At 44.1% G+C, this 23,398-nt stretch overlaps 1 protein-coding gene across 4 annotated transcripts in view; it reads right to left on the bottom strand.

Moving 5' to 3' along the window:
- LOC134619024 (ecdysone-induced protein 75B-like) overlaps positions 1 to 23,398 on the bottom strand; it is a 51,662-nt gene that overhangs the window by 27,342 nt on the left and 922 nt on the right. For 2 of the 4 annotated variants that reach the window (XM_063464709.1, XM_063464712.1), the window contains exon 2: positions 13,568 to 15,636. In XM_063464709.1, the coding sequence (XP_063320779.1) occupies positions 13,568 to 14,292 (725 nt within the window). In that variant the 5' untranslated portion in view covers positions 14,293 to 15,636. Of the gene's footprint in view, positions 1 to 13,567; positions 15,637 to 21,496; positions 22,015 to 23,398 lie in introns of all 4 variants that reach the window. The other 2 variants (XM_063464711.1, XM_063464710.1) reach the window with 2 other exon arrangements.

Here is a 23,398-nt window from a genome sequence, read left to right as displayed (position 1 = left end):
GAATCTAATTATACAATAAAGTTTGCTTGCACGTCATTTTCATCTGGAATCCTGTCAGTAGTTTTGGGATGAGTTCAGTAACCGTTTCTCTGACATACTCAGATAAACTTGTTGGGGTTTCTTCCGTGCTACTGTACGATCTTAACCTTCCAAGGTCAAGTCCTCTGAGATGACACAGACATGCATTTATCTTTGGTGTTACTGCAATGTTCAAGGAGCAGTAGTAAAACCCTGTGCAGAAGCGAGCAGAGTCGAGAGCGGTCGAGTCAGACACGGCATGAAAAGGAGGAGCTGGGGTGGGGGTGGGCTGCAAAGTGGCTTGCGATAGCTGTGTTGTGAATGTAAAGAGGCTACAGCAGCTTAACGTGTGATCCGTGTAAGACATGTGGAGGTGTGGACGGGTATCACCTGAGCCATCAGCTGATGTGTGATCTCGCCTTGACTGTCACTAGTTTTCAGGTAGTTAGATCAGATTGAGCTCGACTCAGCACCGCGAGACAGAAACTGAAGCAGAATCTTCAAACGTGGCTGTGAAACAGTCAAAACAAATCTTTTACACGACCTAATTAAAACGTGAAAGTTGAAAGAATAATGTGAAGTGACATTTTAATGTAACTGTAAACAACACATGGTCTGTGAAGCAACCGCCACAGGCCATGTGACCGACTGCAGGTAAAATCTGCAGTGTTTTCATTGGCACTCTGGCTAAATTAAAAAAGTGGAAGGTTTCTTCATATGCTTAGGTGCTCTCTATCTAACATTCACACTCTGATGACTGCACTGGGAGCCAATCAGAGTTCAGCATCTTGCTCAAGGATACTTTGGCACACAGACTGGTACTCTGGAGAGATCAAACCACCAACCTTCCATATGATAGAGGACCTGGGCCTGCTTCACCTCTTGTATGAAGAAGAAGCCTGACCGATCTGTCTTTGTGCATAAACTGTGACTGAAAACAAGGGTAAAATCAGCAAAAGTGAAACGCGGCCTGGATGACACTCAGACTTCAGCTACTGTCTTAAATGTTGGGCGAGTTGGTGCCATCTTGCTCCAAATGCTGGTTTTGTAGCCTTTGAAACACTCGAACAGCTCTGTGTGTTTCTGAACGCTTGCTTGACTCATTGGCTGCGATCTTTTAGTTGTTGGACTTGCTAGTATTCAAACAGCTAGCTGTGTGCACGTGCTGTATCTGACCAATGAAGCGTCTTATCCAAAATCTTATAGAATTCAATAATTAACAAGTCAAAAAACCCCAGGACTTCAGGTCTCTCGTTTTTTTCTCCATGTACAGCAGCAGGGCTGAGATCACCTCGCATCCCCTTTGGTTGGGTTGCTGTTCAAATAACTGTTTGAATGCTATAATGGTGACATAGAGCTCTCCTAAATCAGACAATAGGGGGCTTCAAATCAGGTATCAATCTTCACGTATGAGACATGTAAGGCTGAACCTATTCACCAGTTTAAAAGTCACGGGCATTTTATAAACACTGTTTTTTAGGGTTGAATGTAACTGGTGTGCAGTATTAATAATAATAATCTGATAATAATGTCAGTGAATCTTTAATTGATCTGAATCACAGGAACATGAGTCACATTTTGTAGAATACTGAAAATTCAAGGTTCTATTTAATCTCGTGACTCGAGTATGAAGTTGTACATCAGTGCAGCACATTGAGGTCCATTAAACAGCCAGGGACTACAGTTCACTTAAACCCCTCCTGCTAATGAAGAACCAAGGTTTCAGCTGCCGTGGCCAGAAGATTTTAACGACCTTTAAACGTGACATTAAAACAGCTTCTTGCTGTTAAACTTGTTCTGACAGTAGAAACTCTAACCTCAGCCTAAAACACCACAGACTGGGGTGTGATTCCCACTCGTGCTCTCTCTGTCAGCATACATGTACCATCCAAAAGGCAACAAGATGGGGCCCACAGGCATTCTGGGAAACGTAGGCAACCAACGAGGTACAGGCGCAGAAACGACACCAGAGAACTTTGGGGAAGAGCAAACTTGCTCTCTCACAGTTCAAGAGATTTTTCTGCTTCCAGACTGAACAAAACCAAGTGAGACTGCTGGCAGCTTCTTTCCCAGCATGCAGTGCGTGCGTCCTCTCGGGTTTTGCAGCAGCGTGGATGGATTACCGGCGATGTCATCAGACTGAGACGCACAGCAGCAGACATTTTCTACCAGTGACAATGAAGATACGGCACCGCTGGCCTCAAAATGCACACAAACGCACACCCATCTGCACACACTGCAGGGCCTCTACTGTACCAAGTCTGCTTTACTTCTCATGTCATCATGTCTCACCCAGACCAGACAAGGAGACACTGGAACAAATCTTTTTTGGGGGTTAAAGAGGAATTTCAGAACATTCTCTCAAAGCATCAGTGATTAGTAGAACAGCTGCAAATGTGGAACACTGAAAACGGCTAGATTCACAGAAAACATCAAACTACAGCAGACGCCTGTCGCCCTCTTTAAAATAATCCTCCCTTTAGACTAGCTTTCTTCTAATCGCCCGTCCCTTGCAAAAGAAGATACATGGGTGTACTTCCTGTGTGCCTGAGATGCCCATATATAGATGATCACTTATCACGAAAATAAACTGTCTGAAATTGAGCACTTAGTGCTGTCTGGGCTTTTAGGGATTACTATATTATTAATATTTGAAACAAGGGCCGCTTAATAAAAACATTCTCTACTGTAACAGTAACAAAAGCGTGACAGTTCCAGTGTCAGGTCAGGGAACCACTGTGATCTGGTTCAGTGCCTCTGGTGAACAGTCAGAAGCAGGTTACAACCATACCTGTTCACGTTTGCAGTTTGAGCTTTTGAGGATTAAACGTTGTTACTAAATTTATCCTATTTGATTTTTGTGTACAGCTTTGTCATAATTAATGTTGGAGTTCTTCAGTTATGACCAAAATGTGTTTTGAAGTCAGAGCGACCTTTAAGAATGAAAATCAGACCAGTTGATCCTTCAGTCCAACTTAACTTGTGCTTCAAATTACAAGAATCCTTCAGGCTCTTCAAACATCACGCCTGTCATGAACAGAGGGACGTAAAACGTTTGTAAAATAAGATCTGACCAAATGTTCACCCACACTGAGTGATTTTCTTGTTTGAACCTAACCACCTAACCACACGTGGGCTGGTGGATGGCCTGTTTTCCTTCTCTCACCCCAACCAATCACAGCAGATGGCCGCGCCCCTCCCTGAGCCTGGTTCTGTTGGAGGTTTCTTCCTGTTAAAAGGGAGTTTTTCCTTCCCACTGTGGCCAAAGTGCTTGCTCACAGGGGGTCATATGATTGTTGGGTTTTTCTCTGTATCTATTACTCAAGGATCTACTGTACAATTTAAAGTGTCTTGAGGCGACTGTTGTTGTGATTTGGCGCCGTATAAATAAAATTGAATTGAATTGGTCTAACTGCTGTATAATCGCCATCTACCCCAACTACCTCCACCCAGCTCCTGTGCAGCAGAAGCTAAGTCCATAAAAAGTATTCACACAGTGATGCAAGTATGTGTTAAAACATTAGTTCAAAGAAATCATTTATGCTCTCTGGCGGTACACTTGAAGAACACAACAAGGGAAATTTATGTTTTCAACGATTTATTCAAAATAATCATCCAAACATTATTCCATCTGAAAAGTAAATGCATCTTTGGCATGACAAGCTAGCAGTGCTCCCTTTGAGCTCATTAAAACTTTAGACCTTTATGCAGACTTGTATGAACAAAGCTGGACTTTTAGACTTTTTACAAATCTGTTTCTTTCAAAGCTGACGTGAGCAGTGAACACAATGTGCACACTCAAAGGCGTCATCTATGCATCCATTAAAATCAAAGAAAAAAGTTCAAAGTTCCCCAACATCGCATCCCTAAATTCCAGAATTCTTCAAAACTGTGCACTTGATTACATTTTAGTCCATGGCAACAACTGTGCTCAGGAATGTTTTCCTGTTATGGGAAAACCTAAAGTTAATCAGGCAGCACAGCACGCAGCTAGCATGAGGTTCTTCTGTTTGAGTGCATCAGCTGGTAATGGTTGTTTCAGAAGCACCAAACGTTTGCTTTTGAAATATTTTTTTAAAGAGTTAACTGTTTTTGGTCGTTGATGAAAAGTATTTATTCCTGCTGTGACAAAGAGAAGAAAGGAAAAGTATTATGGCATGAAAAAAATAGATGGATGAACTCCACACAGACATGAGAAGAAAAGTTGACCTGCACACAGGAAGACCTCGGCGGTCCAGAATCATCAGGTCTGACTCTCCATCAGCTTATGCACCGTCTGCCACCTTCTTCTGTACACAGAGCCCATAAATATGTGGCAAGAAGTGTGTCGACCGACTGACCGCACAGTCTGAAGGCTCCTGTTTGGCTCAGTCTGAATGTCTGCAGCCTCGCCTTTGAGCAGAGAGCCTGACAGACGTGCTGTAAAATAAAAGTCACATCTTTACATCAGCTGGCTGCCAGATTCTTCCCTGTACCATCTGCGTCCTGTGAGATCTGCTGCCAGAAATCAGTCTTTACAACGAGACTTCGCCCACAGATTAATGTGCTTTTACTGAAGAGCACATCACATTATTTCACACTCAGGTGAGGAACTGACGGGCCTTGGTGGGAACAGGACCTTTTATTTTGAAATTTGACTCTCTCCTTTCACCTCTTCTGGATACCGAGCTGTTGCCATGACAATGCAGCACTGGACCCCCTCCACCCCACCTTCCCCAGCAGCAGCAGCAGCTCCATGTCTGATTTCCATGCTTCCAAATATAACAGACAGACGGGCTGACGGAGGGAGAGAGAAACAAGACGCTGCGAGCGCTTTGTGAACAGATGCCGTGTGCGTGTCAACGTCCAGGTCAGCTGATGAATGATTACACTATAAATCACCACGAGTGATGTCATCTCACTCCTGTCTCTCTCTCACACACACAGGCTCTAATTAGATTGCGTGAGGTGCAGACTACGGCGAGCCAGAGGGGACAAGTGTTTGGCGTTAAGAGATTTTGAGTTTCTGCGAGTCCCTGCACTTAAACTGGGACTGAAAGTGCTTTAATAAATGATGTGATGCAATTAAAAGTTATTTCGAACTATAAAAAGATGATTTGAAGGCTTTCAAACGACCGACTTTTGATGAAATGCAGAAATGTTTTTAATAAAATGTGTCCTAAAGAGACAGAACAGGGCGATAAAACAAGACGTTCAATATTTAAACCTTATAATCGTGTGAGTTTAGTTCGGTTTTTGCTTTCTGTTTCATCCTTTTACATTTACTATTGCGATGACACAATAATATATACAAACAACTGAAGGGAAGAAAATCAGTGGATGGAATATGGTGTCAAATCTAGAGTCCTAAAAAAGACAAGGAGGATTTGATGAGCCTGTTGTTTTGTTTCTGATCATTGTTTCTGTGGAGCAACAGAATAAAACAACACTTCGGATCAGGTTTGTACAGCCAATGACTTTGGTCAATGTTTGATTTAATTATTGGCAGCTAGTCGTTCCTCAGACTGTCTGGCTTTTTCTCCAGATGGTCAGCGTCTCCCTCGACTCTTTCAAATGAACCTTGGAATAAAATAAAGACAACATCGTTTTCACAGCGCACTAAGAGTCGAGTGGAGCTAGCTTGGCCAGTAAACCTACAGTCGTACAGTCGTGTGAAAAAGACGTTTTTCACTGAATTCTGTGAAAAAACAAAAACACCCCAAAAATACTCGAGTGAAATATGACGCGAATCATGAATCATGAGGTTGTCTTAGTTTCTTTCTTCATGTGATCACAGATCGTATGTCTTTGAAAAGTGTTTTAACCAACCACACTTACACAAACACACCCAATCCACTCACATGGTAACCCCCCCACCCCACAGCGCTGTATCTACACTCCTGACTGACACACGGTAAACAACCGATCGATCAAGAAGCCGATCTATTGCCTCGATCGGTTCTAACATATTGATCCAGACAAGTTTAACGTTCTGCCTGAAGGTGTGATTCATCTGTAGGGGAGTAAAAGACAAAAAAGAGCAGAGTGCCTATTATTTAAAAAAAATAGTTCCTTAAAAGCTGGAAGGATACCAAAATCACTCCAGAATACTCCAAATGATCAACGATGATACACGGAGGCTTCTCACATTGTCATAACAGCCATTTCACAACTTTTCCTATAACAGGATTTTTAGCTCCACTGTTGATGAGGAAGCATGCAAAACAGAAGTCGCAGCACATTCGACAGTTAGACTGTAACACGCAGCTCGCTGCGATCGTACGAACTGACCTCCTTTAAACGAGCCTCGTCTTTATTACGGCTGCAGCACGTTGGTGGAAATGTGTTTAGGTCAGGGTGAGCAGGCAACAGTCAGCGCTGATCAGGTGCTTTAAATCCACCTCCATTAGAAAAAAACTGAGTCATGACTTTTAGCCCCCCCTCAGCCCCCCACACACGCACACACACTTGTTTTTATATCATAGTGAGGACATCTCATTGACATAATGCTTTCCGTAGCCCCTTACTCTAACCATCAAAAATGAATGCCTAACGCTGAGCCTAAACCTAACCATAACCTAACTGTAACCCTGACACTAAAACCACATTTTGAGCCTCAAACATGCCTTCAAACTCTTGGGGACCTGGATTTAGTCCCCATAAGGGCTGTTGGTCCCCACAAGTATAGCAGCATGCTAATTTGCTATCCTCACAAAGATGTCCACACACACACACACCTGGTGAAGCGATGCTGCTGACTGAGCTCATTTACGCTCCTGCTATCATCATCAGCACACAGAGAACCAGATGTCAGCAGCTGTTTACAAAAACAGGGTCAGAGAGAGAGAGCGTGAGCGAACGAGCAGGAAGTGACCAACAGCAGAGTGAGAGGACGACTAACTGAAACCTGGACAGAGACACCTGATATCTGAAAATGTGGCTTGTTTTAAAATATGACAGCAATCAGTTTATTTGGGCAACCCACGCGCTCTTATTTTGAAAGTTCACTTGCTGCCAACCAATCAGCCCCGGCCCCCCCCGTCTTGTATTTCCCCCGAGCTGGCTCACTGATGTTGTGGCGGTCCCTGAAATCACTCTCCTGCTCTGCAGAGAGGATCTCACCTACGCCGAGCACGTCTGCGTCCACCAGCAGTGGAAACGAGCTCCCTGGAGAAGCAGCTGATCAGTGCTCTGGATAACACAAACTCCTTGTACTGGCTCAGTCTTTAACATAAACTTTGATGTAATAATTTCAGGGTGTAAGCTGTCCTGGTGTGAGAGTAGTTCAAGTCTTTGTTTGGTTAAAAATAAAGATTTTTCATTCCACATCAGTTGTGAATATTTGAACATGTTTTAAAACCTCTTACGGCACCAGCTGCACTTTTCTGCTCTCGCTGCGCTCCGTGGCAGCGAGCTGACACACCACAGCACCCACGTGGCCCCGCCTCCTCCCTCTCACTCAGCGCTTTCTTCTTCTCGTCTCCTCTTCGGCTGAAAAGCGTTTTTGTTATGGTGTCAAAAACGTGGCGTTTTTTTGTTCTTTATTGCCGTTTTATTGTGTGACAATCTCGCAGGCTCGTTTCCACCACTGTAACACCTTCCTGTCATGTTGTACCTTTCTCAGACTTTTATTTTAATGAACATCTTAATTATTTATTGATGTTCATGTTTGTTTTTTTGTTCTCACAGTATCAAAAACCTGGAAAAAATACTTTTGACCCAGGTCAATGCCACAAGGTGATGACAGTCAGTCACTGTAGTTGGCTGCCCCTTCCAGAGCCTGGTTCAGTTTGAGGTCTTTTCCTGTTAAAGAGTTTTTCCTCGCCCATCCTGCTTTACACCGCAAACACATGTTTTTAACAGAACAACACTCAGCTGAACACCTGTACTTAAAGGACACTCTTTGCCGGTGTTATTTTGGACCAAGAAGACAAATGGTTTGAGAGCAGAGTAAGGCCGCCATTATAGTCATGCAGCGCCTGGAGAACGGCATACATGAGTGTACCGTCTTGTCAGGTTTTACGGTCATGATACATCAGTACAGATTACACAGATGGAGGATGTTACAACAGATGAGACTTTGTAAAAAGAAAAAAAACTAACTTTGACATTTGGACTTTTCTTACATCGGCGCTGCTGTGGAGATATCGCCTGAGTGGCGACACCCATCATTCAGAAGAATAACGCAGCAGCTACCTGTGCCATAACGGCGAGCACAAATGGGTGCGGCTGTTTGATGGTGGCACACAAAGCACTCAACATGGTGAGTATACTGGTGCTCGTGGACAGCCATCGTTGAAGAGAGGTGGTGGTTTACGATACAGGTGTCGGCCACCTACAGTGCAGGCCTGAGATCCATTCTTAGGTGTTTCAACCCCTGTGGGCTGAAACACAGAGACCAGTACCTCCTCTTTGACTCCCACCACCCTCTGGAACACAAACTTGGAGTAATCAGGACCCTACAACACCGGGCAGAAAATGTTCCCTCTAAGCCTGAAGGGAAAGGAAGCTCCTAAAACTCTCTACACTGGAGACACCAAACAGCCACTTCATAAACACACAACATAGAAGAGCCACCTCGACGGGACCAGACTCAGCTGTACATCTGCATCCAAAAGGTCAAAGGCCAATGTTCACATGTTGGACAGAGATGGTTTGAAGGAGGAGAGGAGTGAAAGAAGCCATCGATGTCCACTGTGAATGACCATCCATGAAAAGAGGGCGGGGCTTACAACACTACTGTCTACCAGCTATAACCAGTTTTGAGATCCTTCCCAGACGCCTTAACGCCCACTCACATCTTGCGTCAGGTGATCTCAATGGGTCACATGATGTGGTGAGCACAATGGTCACAATGGTTTCATCCAAAACACGTGATCAATAATGGGTCCACGACCCTCTTAAGGGACGGCTCCCACTAGGGCTTACCTGGGACTCTCCACCATTTGGTTTTAGAACTGAAGAAGCTTTTCAGGTGAGAGGTGAAACGTCTTAACAATGACGTCCAGTCGCTTTCTCTAAGCTCCTCAGAATACCATGACCTGGATGACTGAGAACCTACACAGACAAACCAGGTGACCTCAGTAGCTCACATTAGGTGGGGCGTGTCTTACAGAGGTTTTCACCTTGGTCCTCCTGGTGATTACAACAACTCGCATGTATGACACTGGTTTCATGACATAAATAGCCACCTTAAACACCTGGGACTGTCTGCCCCAGGTGTTTAGAAATGCAGAGGCCTCTTTGATGAGAGGCAAAATGTCTTCATGAACCAAAAGAAGTCCAGCTGGCTTCTCTCAGTCCCGAAACCACGGCTGAAACTTCGAGGAGACCGAGCTTTCTCTATTGTGGCCCCGAAGCTTTGGAATGATCTTCGTCTTCACATTAGGCAATCTACATCAGTGGTGTTTTTTAAATCCAGGTTAAAAACTCATTTTCATTCGCTGGCCTTTGACTCAATGGGTAACTGACACTGTTATTTTATTGTTATTATTACTGTTATTTATTTATCGTATTTATTATTGTTATTGTACCTCCTATTTCTGTTGTGCAGCACTTTGGTCAGCCATGTATTGCTATACAAATAAACTATGGTATGGTTTTCAAGCACTCAGGACCCTCCCAAACAACTGAGACTTGCTTTCAAACTGTGATAGTTAGAAAACTTAAAACTATAGAATAAAGTGTTGTGTATGGGTTTGTATGAATGGGTGAAAGAGGGTGTAAAAAGTGCTTTGAGTGCTCAGAGAGGAAAAGAGCTATCCAAGTACCAAGCAATGTACTATTTACCATTCACTTACTGTTTACTCCAGCTCACACCAAGGCTGAGGCTCTATCTAAAAGAATGTGTCTCAATCTGTGGAAGGAATAGTAATGTTCATCTTTGTCTGTTTAGCTCGTGGTCAGTGGCAGATGATGGCTGTGATGTGGACCTCATGCTCCAGGCCAGTCAGGTCCACATCACACATCTGGAGACTTAATGCAGTTTTGAAAAAGCAATACAAAGTCTTTATTTCCGTGGGCTCATCATGCGCCTTCCTCGTGTTAGCGAATAATAATCATCGTCTTTTTGCTGTCATCAAGCAGCTTTGTTTCTGGTCTAAACAACCTTTAAGACTGGAAATCAGGACTTGACTTTCATTCCTACCTTCAAATGACTTTTAAACTGTGAGAGAAACAACTACTATCTGTGTATCAACAGCTGTCCACATGTGGGTCCACAAGCAAGTATAATCCCATGCTTCAGTATTTTTAAAGTGACTTTTGAAAAAGCTCCTCGGTGGGCCCTTGAAAAAACCGCGTTGACCTGAGACGAACAATTGTTTGTCGGTGCATCTGCTAGCTCCTCCTACCCAATTTAGATAACAAGATCTGATCACAATGTAGGCAGAACGGAGGCAATTAGGACTCCCATTAAAACTAGGCTTTATATGCAATAGTCCCATAATCACATGTCAGCATCCAGATCAGCCAGGTACAATTCTCAGGTTAATAACAGAATGAGGTGGGTCAGAAAGCAAGAACAAAAGATCTTTAAATAAAGAAGGGAACAGGATGATACATCCATGTTTCATTTTATGTTTATTTTTTTTCTCCTCTCTTCATCCATCTGAATCCTACAGATCTGACTCCTGTGACTCTTCCACACCCACACTGCAGAAACAACATCACTCTCTCTGTTCATTACCATAACCGTCCTCCATCAGTCTTCCCTCGTGGATCAATGGGATGGAACAGCACTGATTACGGTTACGGCCTCCTCACAGTTCATCGCATGAGCTCTGGCAACTGATATTACTTAATACTTAGCTTTACTTAATGCACAGAAAATAAAACATCACCATCAGCCGAGATTGTGTTTCCATTTATTTGAGAACGCACAAGCGTGCATACTGTACTCCGGGGTAAACCAAGCAGTTACAAAGTGCATGCCTTTTTCTTCAGATACGGGCCCTGCCCAGATGTGAACAGATGTTTGGGGCCACCGTTTCATGCTGCACTAGAAGGTGATGAGTTCACAGAATCCTCAGCAATCTTTAATAAAAACCATTCATGGTTCTCTCAAACTCTGTGCAGCTGACTATTTTTGTACTGCCGAATAGGCATTAGGTTTTCCAATCTGCCTTATTAGCCCAACAAATGGAGTTTGCTGATGCTCCCTTTGCATAAAATACTAGAACAATAAGCTAATATGTCCCAGCAGAGGTACAGTTTAGCCCGACTCTTGACTTTTGCTCAACACGATAATATCGGGCTCTCAGCTCTGCAGAAGAACCACATAAACCAGGCTTGGGAACAAAAAACCAAGTGGTGATGCACTCGATCAATCAATGGTCTATTTCTCCATTTGCCCAACTGTGATGTGCTGTGGTGAGGTTTATTTTTGTCTCAGTATGGCTGTGCAAACCAACTGATAAATAACTGATGCAACTTACACTTCGGACATTCTTGGATCTGTACGTTTCTGTTTATGTCGACGTGCAGGTTTTTGATCTTGGAGCAAGGACACATTGTGGATAGATTTGTTGGCAGTACCGTAAATGAAAATTGACACCGACATGGAGAAAATCTCTCTGACAGAAGTTGCTGCATGCAGTCGGCCTCTCATCAGTCGAAACATTTCAATGCTTCGTCATGTTGTGCAGTATTTACCGCTTCCTAGTGTGGCTTGTGTTTCTCCCCACTTCAGCCCGAGGTGCTGCAGGATGAATCTGTGTGAGGGTGTTTTGCAGTTTGCTGCATCATGCCCTAAATGAAATCGCTCAGAAACCAGTGTAGGCAGCTCTGCAACATGCTGTCATGCCTCTGTGCCATAATCTACCCCAGTGTAGTGTGGGATTTATTGGATCGCACTCAGTCAGTCGAAGAGGCAGCGAGGAGCAGATTGTGCTGTGCGATTTCATAACGAATCAGCCTTATCTCCGCTGCTGTCAGACTTCATCATTGTTCTGCACATGTTACATCATTTGCAAGCTTGAGGTCGGCTTTTTCTCACAATATCGGCTGCACCTGAACGTCCCATGACTCAGGGCTCAGAAGGATTTTTTTCTTCCCTAGACTTTGATTAATCACACAAACCCATATCTGAGAGTCTGACTCACCCTCTATCAACCTCCATGTGCAATCTGCTTTACTTTTTGGCTGCACGTACGAGAGCTTATAAGACAAAGCTATAGTACTATAAAATCTTTCTCCATGAGTCATCACTGCGTTTCCCCAGCCTCATATCTGCAGGTCTAACGGGAGCTTCGCTCCTGCAGCTGCTCTATGTTTGCAGAGGGAAGAAGGCGATGCTCCATGTTCCTCTGAGCGCTCAGCACACTGAGCGAGGTGAAAACCATTCAACTGTTAGCCAGAGTGCTGTCCTTCAAACAGGTTTTCCACAGTTGCATAGCAACAGAGATCACCATGGCCAGCACTTCCAATGCTTTGGCGTTACCAGCTACGAAGGAAGTGCCCGATGGACGCACGGGACAGCCGCAAGCCCGCATCCTGTTGCCTATGGCACCGGAGACGACAGTCACAGACGGCAGCGAGAAGCCGTCATTCAACACTTCCTGATAGGATGCGCGCAAGACAGTGTTGCCAGGCAACAAAGCCGATCCAAGCCAACGAAAAACAACTTCAGGGTGACAAAATTAAAACAAAATATGAGCACAAATCAAAAGAGGAAGCTACCATGGTGATCAGTACAGTACACAGTGTTTTCTTTCTGGCCTCTCAGCAAACAACCACTCCTATTCCAAAAGTATCGGTTGCATAACGCTGTCGAGTCTTCGCTCCACCAATTATCAGTGTTTGAGATTTGTAGCTGTTTAGTTCATCTGTCCCTGGAGTCCCACACGCTCCCGCTTGTCTGAAATTTATAAAATTCCCACTACGACCTTTCACTCTGCAGCTCTATTAGCTGATAAAAGGATGAATATTTATCAGTCCGGTACACCCACCAATCACACTGTCTCACAAACCTCTCTGGTTTGGAGGAGGAGTGGCAAACTTCACCTCTCCTACTTGTTTGAGTCCTTTAAAGTAAACCCTGTTCAGCTTGCTCGCATTGCTGCGCCAGCGAGGAATCAAGCAAAACAGATGTTTCCTGGTCAGACTAAGCAAGAGCGCTTGCACAAAACCTGAGTGAGAGAAGCAGCAAAGTTAGTAGCGATCAAAGCCAAAGATTTACACGAGTTTTGGCAAAGCAGACAATCTAGTGACAGGCTTCAAGCCAAGGTTACGTTTGAAAATTTAGTGATAGGATGCCATATTATAAAAACATATGTGCAATACGTGTTCCCTAGTAGTTAAATAATTGTTACTGCAAGATTTGAAAGCATTTATTACACAAAGAAAAGGCAAAAGGTGATCTGTACAGACACAAAGAGATGTGCTGGGGGAGATGCACCCCCCTCAGAATAACTGTGGCAATATGGCATCCGTTATTTTTCCCCATGAAATGAAAGGAATCTCAAGAACTACAAGGCACTTTTCACCATTTTACCGTCAGCTCTTTGCCCGGTTTGCCATCTTCTCGTGCTACCTTTGGCCCTGCTTGTAGTAAAAATACACTGGAACTTACAATTTGTGGTGGTGGAGGGTGTGGGCGTGATGGTTGTTGGCAGCGTTGGCTCTGTGCAGGCGCTCCAGCCTTTCCTTCTCTTTCTCCACAAAGTTGGTGTTGGTGCCAGTGCTGGTGGAGGGCATGCGGGTCAGCCGGCTGTGGGCTCGCGGCTGATCCCTGGGTGGAATTGGAGGTGGGGGAGGAGCAGCCGGGGCTGAAGAGGAGATCGGAGCTGGAATTTGGGTCGGTACAGAGTGAGAGGTTGGGGCGCAGGTTGGAGAGGGAACTGGGATTGGAGTTGCAGCGGTGCTGTTGGTGCTATTATACGAGTGGGAGTGGTGGGTGGAGGAGTGGTGGTGCACCTGATGATGCTGGTGGTGAAGGGGGATGGAGCAGGGAGGCTGTGCTGGAGCCTGGTGCTGGCTGTTGTGGTGATGGTGATTCTTTGTGGAAATGGAAGCCGATGTGGTCTGAGCTGGTGGCGGCGGTGGCGGGGGAGGAGGGAGAGGAGGCTCGGGAGGAGGCGCAGGTGGGGGAGGAGCGACGGGCTGCCGGTCCAAACGGAGGTCCTTGTTCTCTTGGCTGAGCCGGTCCAGCTGGACCTCCAACTCCTCAATTCGGCGCCGCTGCGTTTCTAAAAGCTTCTGCTGGCTTTCGATGATGTTGTTGAGTTCAAGAAGATACTCCACAGCCCGGTTAGGGCTTTCTGGACTGCCCTGGCCTGGGCCCTGATTAGCATCCATGACTAATAGGTCTGAAGCTAATGCTCAAGCTAATGGCTAGGGAACCTCAGGCTAAAAAAAAAACTAAAAACAAAACAGCTGTGGAAATGCCCAGTGGACAACGGTCACTTTTAGCCTAAATGCTGTCACAGTTGTTTAGATCCAGGTAATACAATTCAAGGCAGCGCTGAGTCTAAATGCTAAACTTCTGCACCGAATGAAATGCTGCCTGAGTCACAGATACTGCTAGTGCAGAGCCAAAGGCTAACTCAAAGAGTGGTGACACAAATAAGCCACAGGGCCGAGGATACAACTCCCTCAAACTGGCCGAACACAAAGAGGAAGCTTAACACGACAAAGAAGAACTTGGACCGGATCTGAAGTTACGCAGAGCAGAGTCGCCTAACTCTACAGCCTAAAGCCTACTGTGTGAAAAATAAACCCTAAACCTTAAAACAAAAGTACCCTTCACCCTCCCCCCCACCAGAGGTAAGTGGGGGGGAGAGGACTTTTTCTTCTTCGAGTTCTGAATCAGAGATCAAGATGGACCTCGCCCTCGCGTGCTCCAAACACAGAGTTTTATTGAGCTGCCGACCATTCCCTGGTTCGGTCAGGTACTCCTGCCGGGGTTCAGACCCATGACAGTTAAAACCAGAACGAACGGGTTAGAGTGCGAGATTGCCTCGTCTCGCCCGACAGTCAGAACGGTCCGTTAAACTTCCTGTTTTTCAGTGAATCAGTTGTATCCGGACTCTGCACTCCATACAGCACATCAGAACATCAGTTTCCCAGAAGCAGGTGTGGAAAGCACAGCTGACAGAGGATTTGCTTGCCCCTCTGTGTTAAAGATATTGCATGTTATCATTGCTGACTCCAGTCTATTGAGATCTTGTGATACCAGTCATTTTTTCCACCAACGGTCCACTGGAGCCGTGAACTGTGAGTTGACTAAGCATCGGCTTCCCTGCAGAGTCTCATAATCCTGGGGTCAGAGGCCATGTGCTGATTTTCCAAATCTCACAGTCAGCAGATGGTTATGTTAGCTCAGTTCAGACACTCGCCATCGTTAATATGACCTGGGACCGAGCTTGTAGAAATCAACGCAACTCAAAGCTCCACAAATCAAAAAGTGTAACGTCAGTTGAAAATCATCTTCTAATGAGCATGGAAGAGCAGAGCTTCACCTCCTCCTGGTCCATGGACTCACCAGCAGGCCTCAGCCTGTCTTCCTGCAGTCGCTCTGTCACAGGAGGTGATAGGTAAAGGTCAAAGGTCATGTTAAATATTGGTGTTCTTCCCGAACGCTGCGAGACATTTCGGTTTCACCGTCATCACCGTAATCCAGCTGGATGGCACTTCCGGATCCTTTTTCCCGTCATCCAGCCGTTACATGTAAAAGAAGAAAAGAAGGGAAAAGGTATATAAGAAGCAGAGTCAGCAGGAAACTCCAGCATTGATGCTCTCACTGTCGTTTCTCGTCCTTCTTTCATCACCTGCTCTCTGGTCCGCCTTTCATCATTACCTCTCTTCTCTCTTTAGCTTCCTCCTTTCGCTGCTCTCTCCCTGAGCTTTCTTTTCTCCATGCTTTTCCTCCATCTGTTGTCTTTTCAAATCTCCGGCCCTTCCTGCTCTCTCACAGAACAGTTGCAAAGAGTGTGAGGTCTCTCAGCCCATAAATACCAATGACACGCTCCGTCTCAGTTGTGAGAGACACGAAAAATGATCACACACACCATCAGCCTCTCCTCCTACACTATCGCTCATCTGTCTTCATCCACCTCGTTCCTTCCATTTCACTCAGCTTCAGATCTTCTGCTAACCTTCTACATTGTTCTTTTTGTGCATCAGAGCAACATTTAAACACACAAACACAACATGCTCGAACGGCACAAGCTTCCACAGTTTGGTTATAAGCAACAAATTTCAGCAAGAAACAGCCAATCACTAAGCTTAAAAACTGAGAACAGCGTGTTGATAACAGTGGGAGGAAACAAAAGATAATGTTGCTGAGTAAACTGATATTACCATCTGCAGCGTATATCACTTCAGTCTTAATTTCAGGCTTTCAGGGGCCGCTTAAAACTGAAGGCTTATACAACAATATAAGTTTACAACAATACACAGCAAAGTACTCGTCTTTTATGTCTCACATACAGCGTGTCATAAAACCAAAAAAGGTATCATAGCAGCTTTAAATTAGTAAAAATCATTAACAAAAATTTGATAAACTGAACTGGAAAGCTGTTTGTCAGACATGTGACTCTTGTTCAGTGAAGGCATCGTGTCCCTGCAGGGCTGTGGGAAAAATGACCAGCTAACTATATTTGTTTCTGATCCTTGGAAATTATTATTTATTGCGTGGGTGAAAATCACCTGACAGGATAAAAACTACATTCCAGTTCAATAACTCCAATTAAGAGCGATGGTGTCCAACATGCAGCTCCTGGCTATAGCTACCTGCGATGACGTCCACCTGTCAGTTAAGGTGGACACACCCCTAATGATGGAAACGATTAGTTTCAAGGTAATTCAAAGAGGAGGGACATTAAAAAGGCCAGTGAGATGCTGCTGCCTCACATTAAAAAGAAGTTCCATCTGTAGGTCTGTGAGTGAGGCGTCTTTGAGACTGTTGCTGTGATGTGGTGCTATATAAAAGAAACTGAATTACCACGGTCACTAACCAACTGGACTGTTTAGTGACACCAAACTGCTAAAAACACCCACTAATCAGCACAGAGAGGAGAACAAAATGTCTTCACAGAAAACTGAAATTATCTGAATGTATTTGTTGGTAATGGAACTTTAAACACTTCATACCAGATTGATCTTGGGGTCACTGCTGTGCTTTAGAAGACATTTCAGCCATATGGACTGCACCATCACAGACAATGTCCTTGTTTGCATGGCTGTTTTGTGAACGTGTTCCCTGATCTACTGGCATCATGGAGCTTCTTACTCCAACCTTAAAAATGACCACTAACTGCATAATTCCCACCCAAATGCAGAGCTGATCCTAAACCTAACCCTAAGCCAAGGCTTTACCCTCACACAGTCTGAAGGCATGTGGGAACCAACAACGTCCACACTGACGGTCTAAAAGTGAAACCGGTCCTCAGAAGAACAGCTCTACATGCTCACACTCTAGTGCACAGCCTTCTGGTGTCTATTGCAGCGCGGCCAAACAGTTTCAGTTTTTATATCCCTTCCCATTAAGCACATTCAATTATTCATGGCTCACTAACTGACCACCATCCCTCTCTCTCTCTCTCTCTCTGCACATCACTGCTTTATGTCTGCTCCACACAGAGCGTTTGTGTGTAACTGTTAAGTTCGCTCACACTGAATAGATTTTAAGTTTGTTCCAGCCAAGACATCAGTTATCAGCGTTGATATGAAGCCAAACTTTGAGGACAAAAACTGACAGTGTTTCTGTTGATGACAAAGGACTTAAAGAGGAGCGAGTTAATGATGAACAACTGAATCATTAAACATTTCTTTACAAAGAAGTTGATGGTGGAATTGCACTTTAACCCTTTCTTGGCTGTTTGAGCATCTAAACTGCGCCTTCGGCGCTGGCTGGACAAAGGCTGCATCAGAAGACTTTTCAAGCTTATTGAAAGATCAGATAGTTTTACTCGTTTAATTAGCTAACATAGGATAACTGAAATGGCTAATTTCTTACTCTAACATATTAACAATCATCCTTAGTTAGCCCAGCAGCGCATCCTCAAGTACATCCTTCTCTGAGTGTCCATCAGCGATTATAAGATGAATAAATGCTTACAAACTAACAACAAACAAGTAGAAGCAGTCTTCTTTTACACAGTGACCTCATTAATGGACGAATGATTTCAGGATCAGATGTGCACAGCAGATCTGGTGTAAACAGTGTTGCATTTAGCAGATGAAGAACCAATCGTGTCCCTCGATGCAAACCAGAACAGACCATCATTACTCACTTCAATCACAGTTTGCATCCATTTATTGCTCAGTCGCACTGGAACAATCTGTGGATGCACAGTGATTGCGCTGAATGTCTTTGTATTTGGTGACTGACAAAGTAGTCGTGGTAACCAATTGGTTGAGTACAGGTTAACCATCTAATTTTATTTTATTTATATGGCACCAAATCACAACAACAGCAACCCCGAGGTGCCTTATATTGTAAAGACCTGAAAATAATACAGAGAACACCCCAGCCACCCGGCCTGTTGGTGAGGGGAGGGAGAACCCTCAGCTCCTAGAGGTCCATTTTAACAGGTGGGAAACAACCTCCAAACAATCAGACTGACTCACTCTCAGCCAATGAAAACAACTCGTCAACAGGGGACTTCATTCAACTGGTAGCCCACTGCTGTATTCTGGTAATATATTCTATATAAAAGAAAAGTTGCTCATGGAATTTTGCAGTTAAACTGTTTTCCTGCAGCAACTATGTTGTCTATGATGTTATTGCTGGACTCTGAATATATTATGGGGAATTCCTGTACATGCAGGTGAATGCCTTTCCATGTAGTTGCCAACTTGGCAACATTCCTTTGCTATCTGATTAGACTCTTATTGCTGTTTTTTTGCCATCTTTATGCACCAAAGTTGATTGAAGATAGCAAATGGCTGTAAATTGTCACAGACTCGGTCTCTTTCTTCAGAGTAACCATTTCAAATTCAGTAATTTTAGTCGTGCGGCGATCTCCAGCCACTGTTCATTTTGAGTACCACTGTAACATTAACTAATTGCATTCCCACATTGTCTTTCTTGGCTCCGTTTGTATTGCATCCACAACTGCTGAATCCGAGTGGTCAAAACAATCACTTATTGCAGGCTTAAGTGAATTACAATGACTTTTTCAGATTTTATAAAAAAAAAATATGGGGATGCATTTTCTCCATTTGTCTTGTTCTTTTGAGCTTGAGAGATTTAGTGGCTTCAAAAAACCAGCAGCATGTCTCCAAACACAACACGCGGTGGATAGTTTCTCTTCGTTCTTTGTTTATTATAACGTCTGTTTTCTCTGCACAGGAGCCAAGCTAAAACTTCAGCAGCACAAACATTACAGTAGACCACATTACTTTTCCACATATTTCTCACACTGCCCCAAGTGGTGCTACACAGTTAAAACATCTAAGCATGGGTTTGCAAACGTCTGGTAGAATTTACTGACTTCCACAACAGGAGAGGTAATCCATCCACGTGAAAGATGCTGCGCTATAGACCTGGATACAGTTTGACAATATTAAAGCAGACATGTGCAGAGGTGGACTTTGGATATACTGGACAAAGGACGTTTCAGAACGAGCTGCCAGGCAGGAGCAAAAAGAGGAGGATGACAGAGAAGATTCATGGATGTAGTGCAGAGAGTTGGTGTGACAGACGATGCTAGAGGATAGGATGAGTAGATGATCTGCTTTGGCAACCCCTAAAGGGAGAAGCTGAAAAAAGAAGAAGAAGAAGAAAAAAAAACCTGGATACATAAGTCTGTGAAGGTTCTCAGTCATCACGGTCATTGTAGTCTAAGGAGCTGGGAAAGAAAAGCGTCTGGACTTCTTTAAGTTTCTTGAAGATGTTTCACCTCTCAGCTTCTTCAGTGAGTTGAAGCTTCTCGGATGAGACGCTTTTCTTTCCAAGCGCCTTACAATACCCAGATACAGTTTGTATTTGGAGTCTGGTGTAAGAGAGTGCAGTAAGGTTTGAGTTACTTTTACTGTTGCAGCACTTGTTGTGTTTTAAACTGTGTTTTTCTGCAAATAAGGCAGGCTACGTGTCGTATGGGTGGTGCAGGCCTACTCATAACCAGCAGGAGGATACACAGTTAGCACTGATGGTGGTGCAATTATCATGATTGTAGCTTTCTGTGTTTCTGCAACTCAATTTAATGAAATTTATATAGCGTGGTTTACAAGATGCTTCACAATGTAAGTCAGGAACCCCGCACCATCAGGACCTACGTGCTCGTTATAAATCTTTGCTGTAGAAGAATTTTTAACTATGGTTGATAAGAGTCTCAACAAGTGGAAACAACCTGTTTTATTCGTGGACATACAGAAAAGTAATTCATTACATTTATTTTCTTAACAGCGTATCCATCACAGCGCTGCGGTGGGGCTGGGTGGTGTACACCTGGACAGGTTGCCAGCCTATCACAGCACGTGGTATTTCCAGGCAGCGCCTCATCCAAGAACTAACCCGGCCTGGCACTGTTACACGTGTGTCATCAGATGAAATCAGGGTGTTATGGTATCAGCTGCTCTGAATTTTATTATTTTTCCTGCCTTTACCATGGAGGTCACAGGATTGGTTCAATTTGTTGGTTTTTCAGAAAGAAATCTCGAAACGTTCAAGACTGACATAGACGACATGTTTCTAGAAGTGAGGCTTTGTCTAAATCAGAAATAGACCTTTATTGTTATTGTACATGTACAACAGAATTATGGGAAGTGGATTCAGGCATTTTTGAAAGGTTTCATTACTTTTGTGAGCAGAATTGGACAAATACATATCAAATTTTAACTTTAATGGTCTTTATGGTCTAATATGGATCCATTCACGCCGGACATGGAGGAAATGCTCAGCCTTGGTGGAGGTACGGTAACCCAGACTGATCTCGTTAAACTACAGTTTCTAAAATCGCTGATGAATTTTAAGTATTTCCATAAATCTTTGTTATTATGCACTGGTTTCATGGGAAAATGCTTAAGAAATAGCAGAAAAACAGTCATTTACTGTGTGACATAATCCTATTTCTGAGTTCTAAATTTTACACTGAAATCAATCTTCACTCTTTGCTCTGCATGTGCACACAGTTCATCAGTGTGTGGGCGGCCTGAACCTTTTTTCCTCTATGATCTTTTACATAATTTCGATCTTATTTAACAGCAGCGGGACTATTTTAATTGGCCATTTTCAGTCATGTTATTTGCCACAAACACACAAGTTCTTACAACCCACACGTTTCACACACAGCAGCCTCATTCCACTCGCATACACACGTGAAGCACATGCAAACATACACACGAACATGTGCAACATATGCACAGTTAAAAACAGGCCACACACACACACACACACACACACCATAATGGTCTGTGTGGCCTATATAGCTGACAGCTACACGCACATGACACACATATGAGAGCGCACACTCACTGACAGACACACACACACACACACACACACACACACACGATGCAGCATCCAGAAAAAACAAAAAACAAAACCGAGTCTCACAGGTTTCAGCGGCTCCTGCAGAGGTGATGGAGGGATGAAGGTGGAGGAGGAGGAGGGAGGATTATTGATCCAAGCTCATCCCTCTCTCCCCTCCTTCGCTGACGCTGCTGTCACCATCATCTCTCTCAGAAAAAAAAAAAAAAAAAAAAAATGCTGCTGATGCTCCGAGGTTTCGCTCTCTTCTTTTCCCTCTTCACCAGATTACGATCAGTTCAATCCCTCCTTCTGTTCTCGCTCTCCGTCTTCACGTATTCCTCTGCTCGCCCCGCTGCTGCAGGCCGGCTCCTCTCCTCTTCTTGCTGCCGAGTCAATCTCTTTCTAATTATCATTCCTCTGCGTCTGACAGACGAGGGATCCGCTGCTGCGGCGCTGATGATCTCCCCTCTTCGTCCGCGTGAGCATGTGAACAGATGAAGCTTTGGTTAATGTCACTGATGAAGTATTAGTTTTCTTCTCCTCCTCTGCTATGTTGCTGTAGAAAGAGGAGGAAGGAGGGGGAGGTGTTGTGTCCAGAAAGGCTGCTTGGATGGATGGATGGATGGATGGAGGAGGTAGAAACCGTAGAGAGGGAGAAAGGAGGGAGGAAGAGTATGTGTAGGTAGAAGAGAGGGAAAATGTGCACCGTCAAACAGCGACACATGCAGAAAACACATCAGCTGCAAGCGCTGGTTTACCGCACGACCAGAATCATTGCACCGATATCACAGAGGGTGTTAGAGGCTGAATGCAGTTCTGTAGTTCCTGCATATTTTACTAATACTGTGACAGCGCTGTGGTCCAAAGACCAAGTGCAATAAAATCTATCCATCCTTGATAAGAATGCAATTAATAAAAACTTAGCTGGTGGACCCAGGTATGCTAAATTAACCTCTAGCATCTCATGCTCGACAGTTACATGTCAGAGTTAGGGCTTGTTCACATCTGTTCCTTTATATGGAATTTTCACCTATTTGTTCCTTAGGGCGGGATATTTGTAGCCAAGAGCATGTTAAAGACTTGATCTGATAGTTAGCATCTTTTAGTCTCTACAACTAGTCTAAAATTTAGCATGTGGCTAAAACGCGAGCTAACCCTAACCCTACCTACATGGTTTACTCATGACCTGTTGTTGGTTAATGGCCTTGTTTTAGATTTATTATCTGGTGGTTATTTACTCACTGCAATAACAGGTCACTTTTAAAATGTCTGATATTTAACGACAGGTGTTTCTCTTGTAGACTGTGCATAAAATCACTTGTAGAAATGCCTTAAACCTGCATTCTGCCAGCAGGGGGCGACTCCTCTGCTGCATTGAACACACCCAGTGAACACTTTCCTGATGAGTTTATGGGCTACATCAGCAGTCTCCAACCTTTTTTGTGCCACGGACCGGTTTATGTCTGAGAATATTTTCACGGACCGGCCTTTAAGGTGTCGCGGATAGATACAACAAAATAAAACCAGTATCTGTACCGAAAAAAAAGAAGATTTATTCATAACACACGGGAAAAGACCCAGGAAAACCAAGTTAACAATAAAAAACAAAACAAATACCCTGAAAACCATAAATTTCACACCCGAGCCTCAACTCCTGCAGCCTGTTACCAAACGACTCATGGACCGGTACCGGTCCGTGTCCCAGGGGTTAGGGACCGCTGGGCTAAATCACTAGTTCCAGGCTGCTAATGGTGTTCCTATTAGCGTGAGAAGGGCATACAAAGCAGCCCATTCTCATTGACAGCTCAGACCAAGTCTTCACAACAAGAATTCACTAACCATCGGGTAACGTCACAGTTGTGTTCATCATTCATATACAGTCTATGTTTTGTCTCTGGTATTATGTGTAGTGAAGGAACCATAAACACTGTGCTGGAGATATTAATCAGTAACTTGTGCATTAATGTCAGAGTAATTTTTGGCTGG

This window comes from Pelmatolapia mariae, linkage group LG20 (assembly GCF_036321145.2).
Source record: "Pelmatolapia mariae isolate MD_Pm_ZW linkage group LG20, Pm_UMD_F_2, whole genome shotgun sequence".
NCBI classification, from domain to species: Eukaryota; Metazoa; Chordata; class Actinopteri; order Cichliformes; family Cichlidae; genus Pelmatolapia; species Pelmatolapia mariae.
The sequence above is the reverse complement of the archived record's forward strand: the minus strand, read 5'-3'. Positions and strand labels throughout refer to the sequence as shown.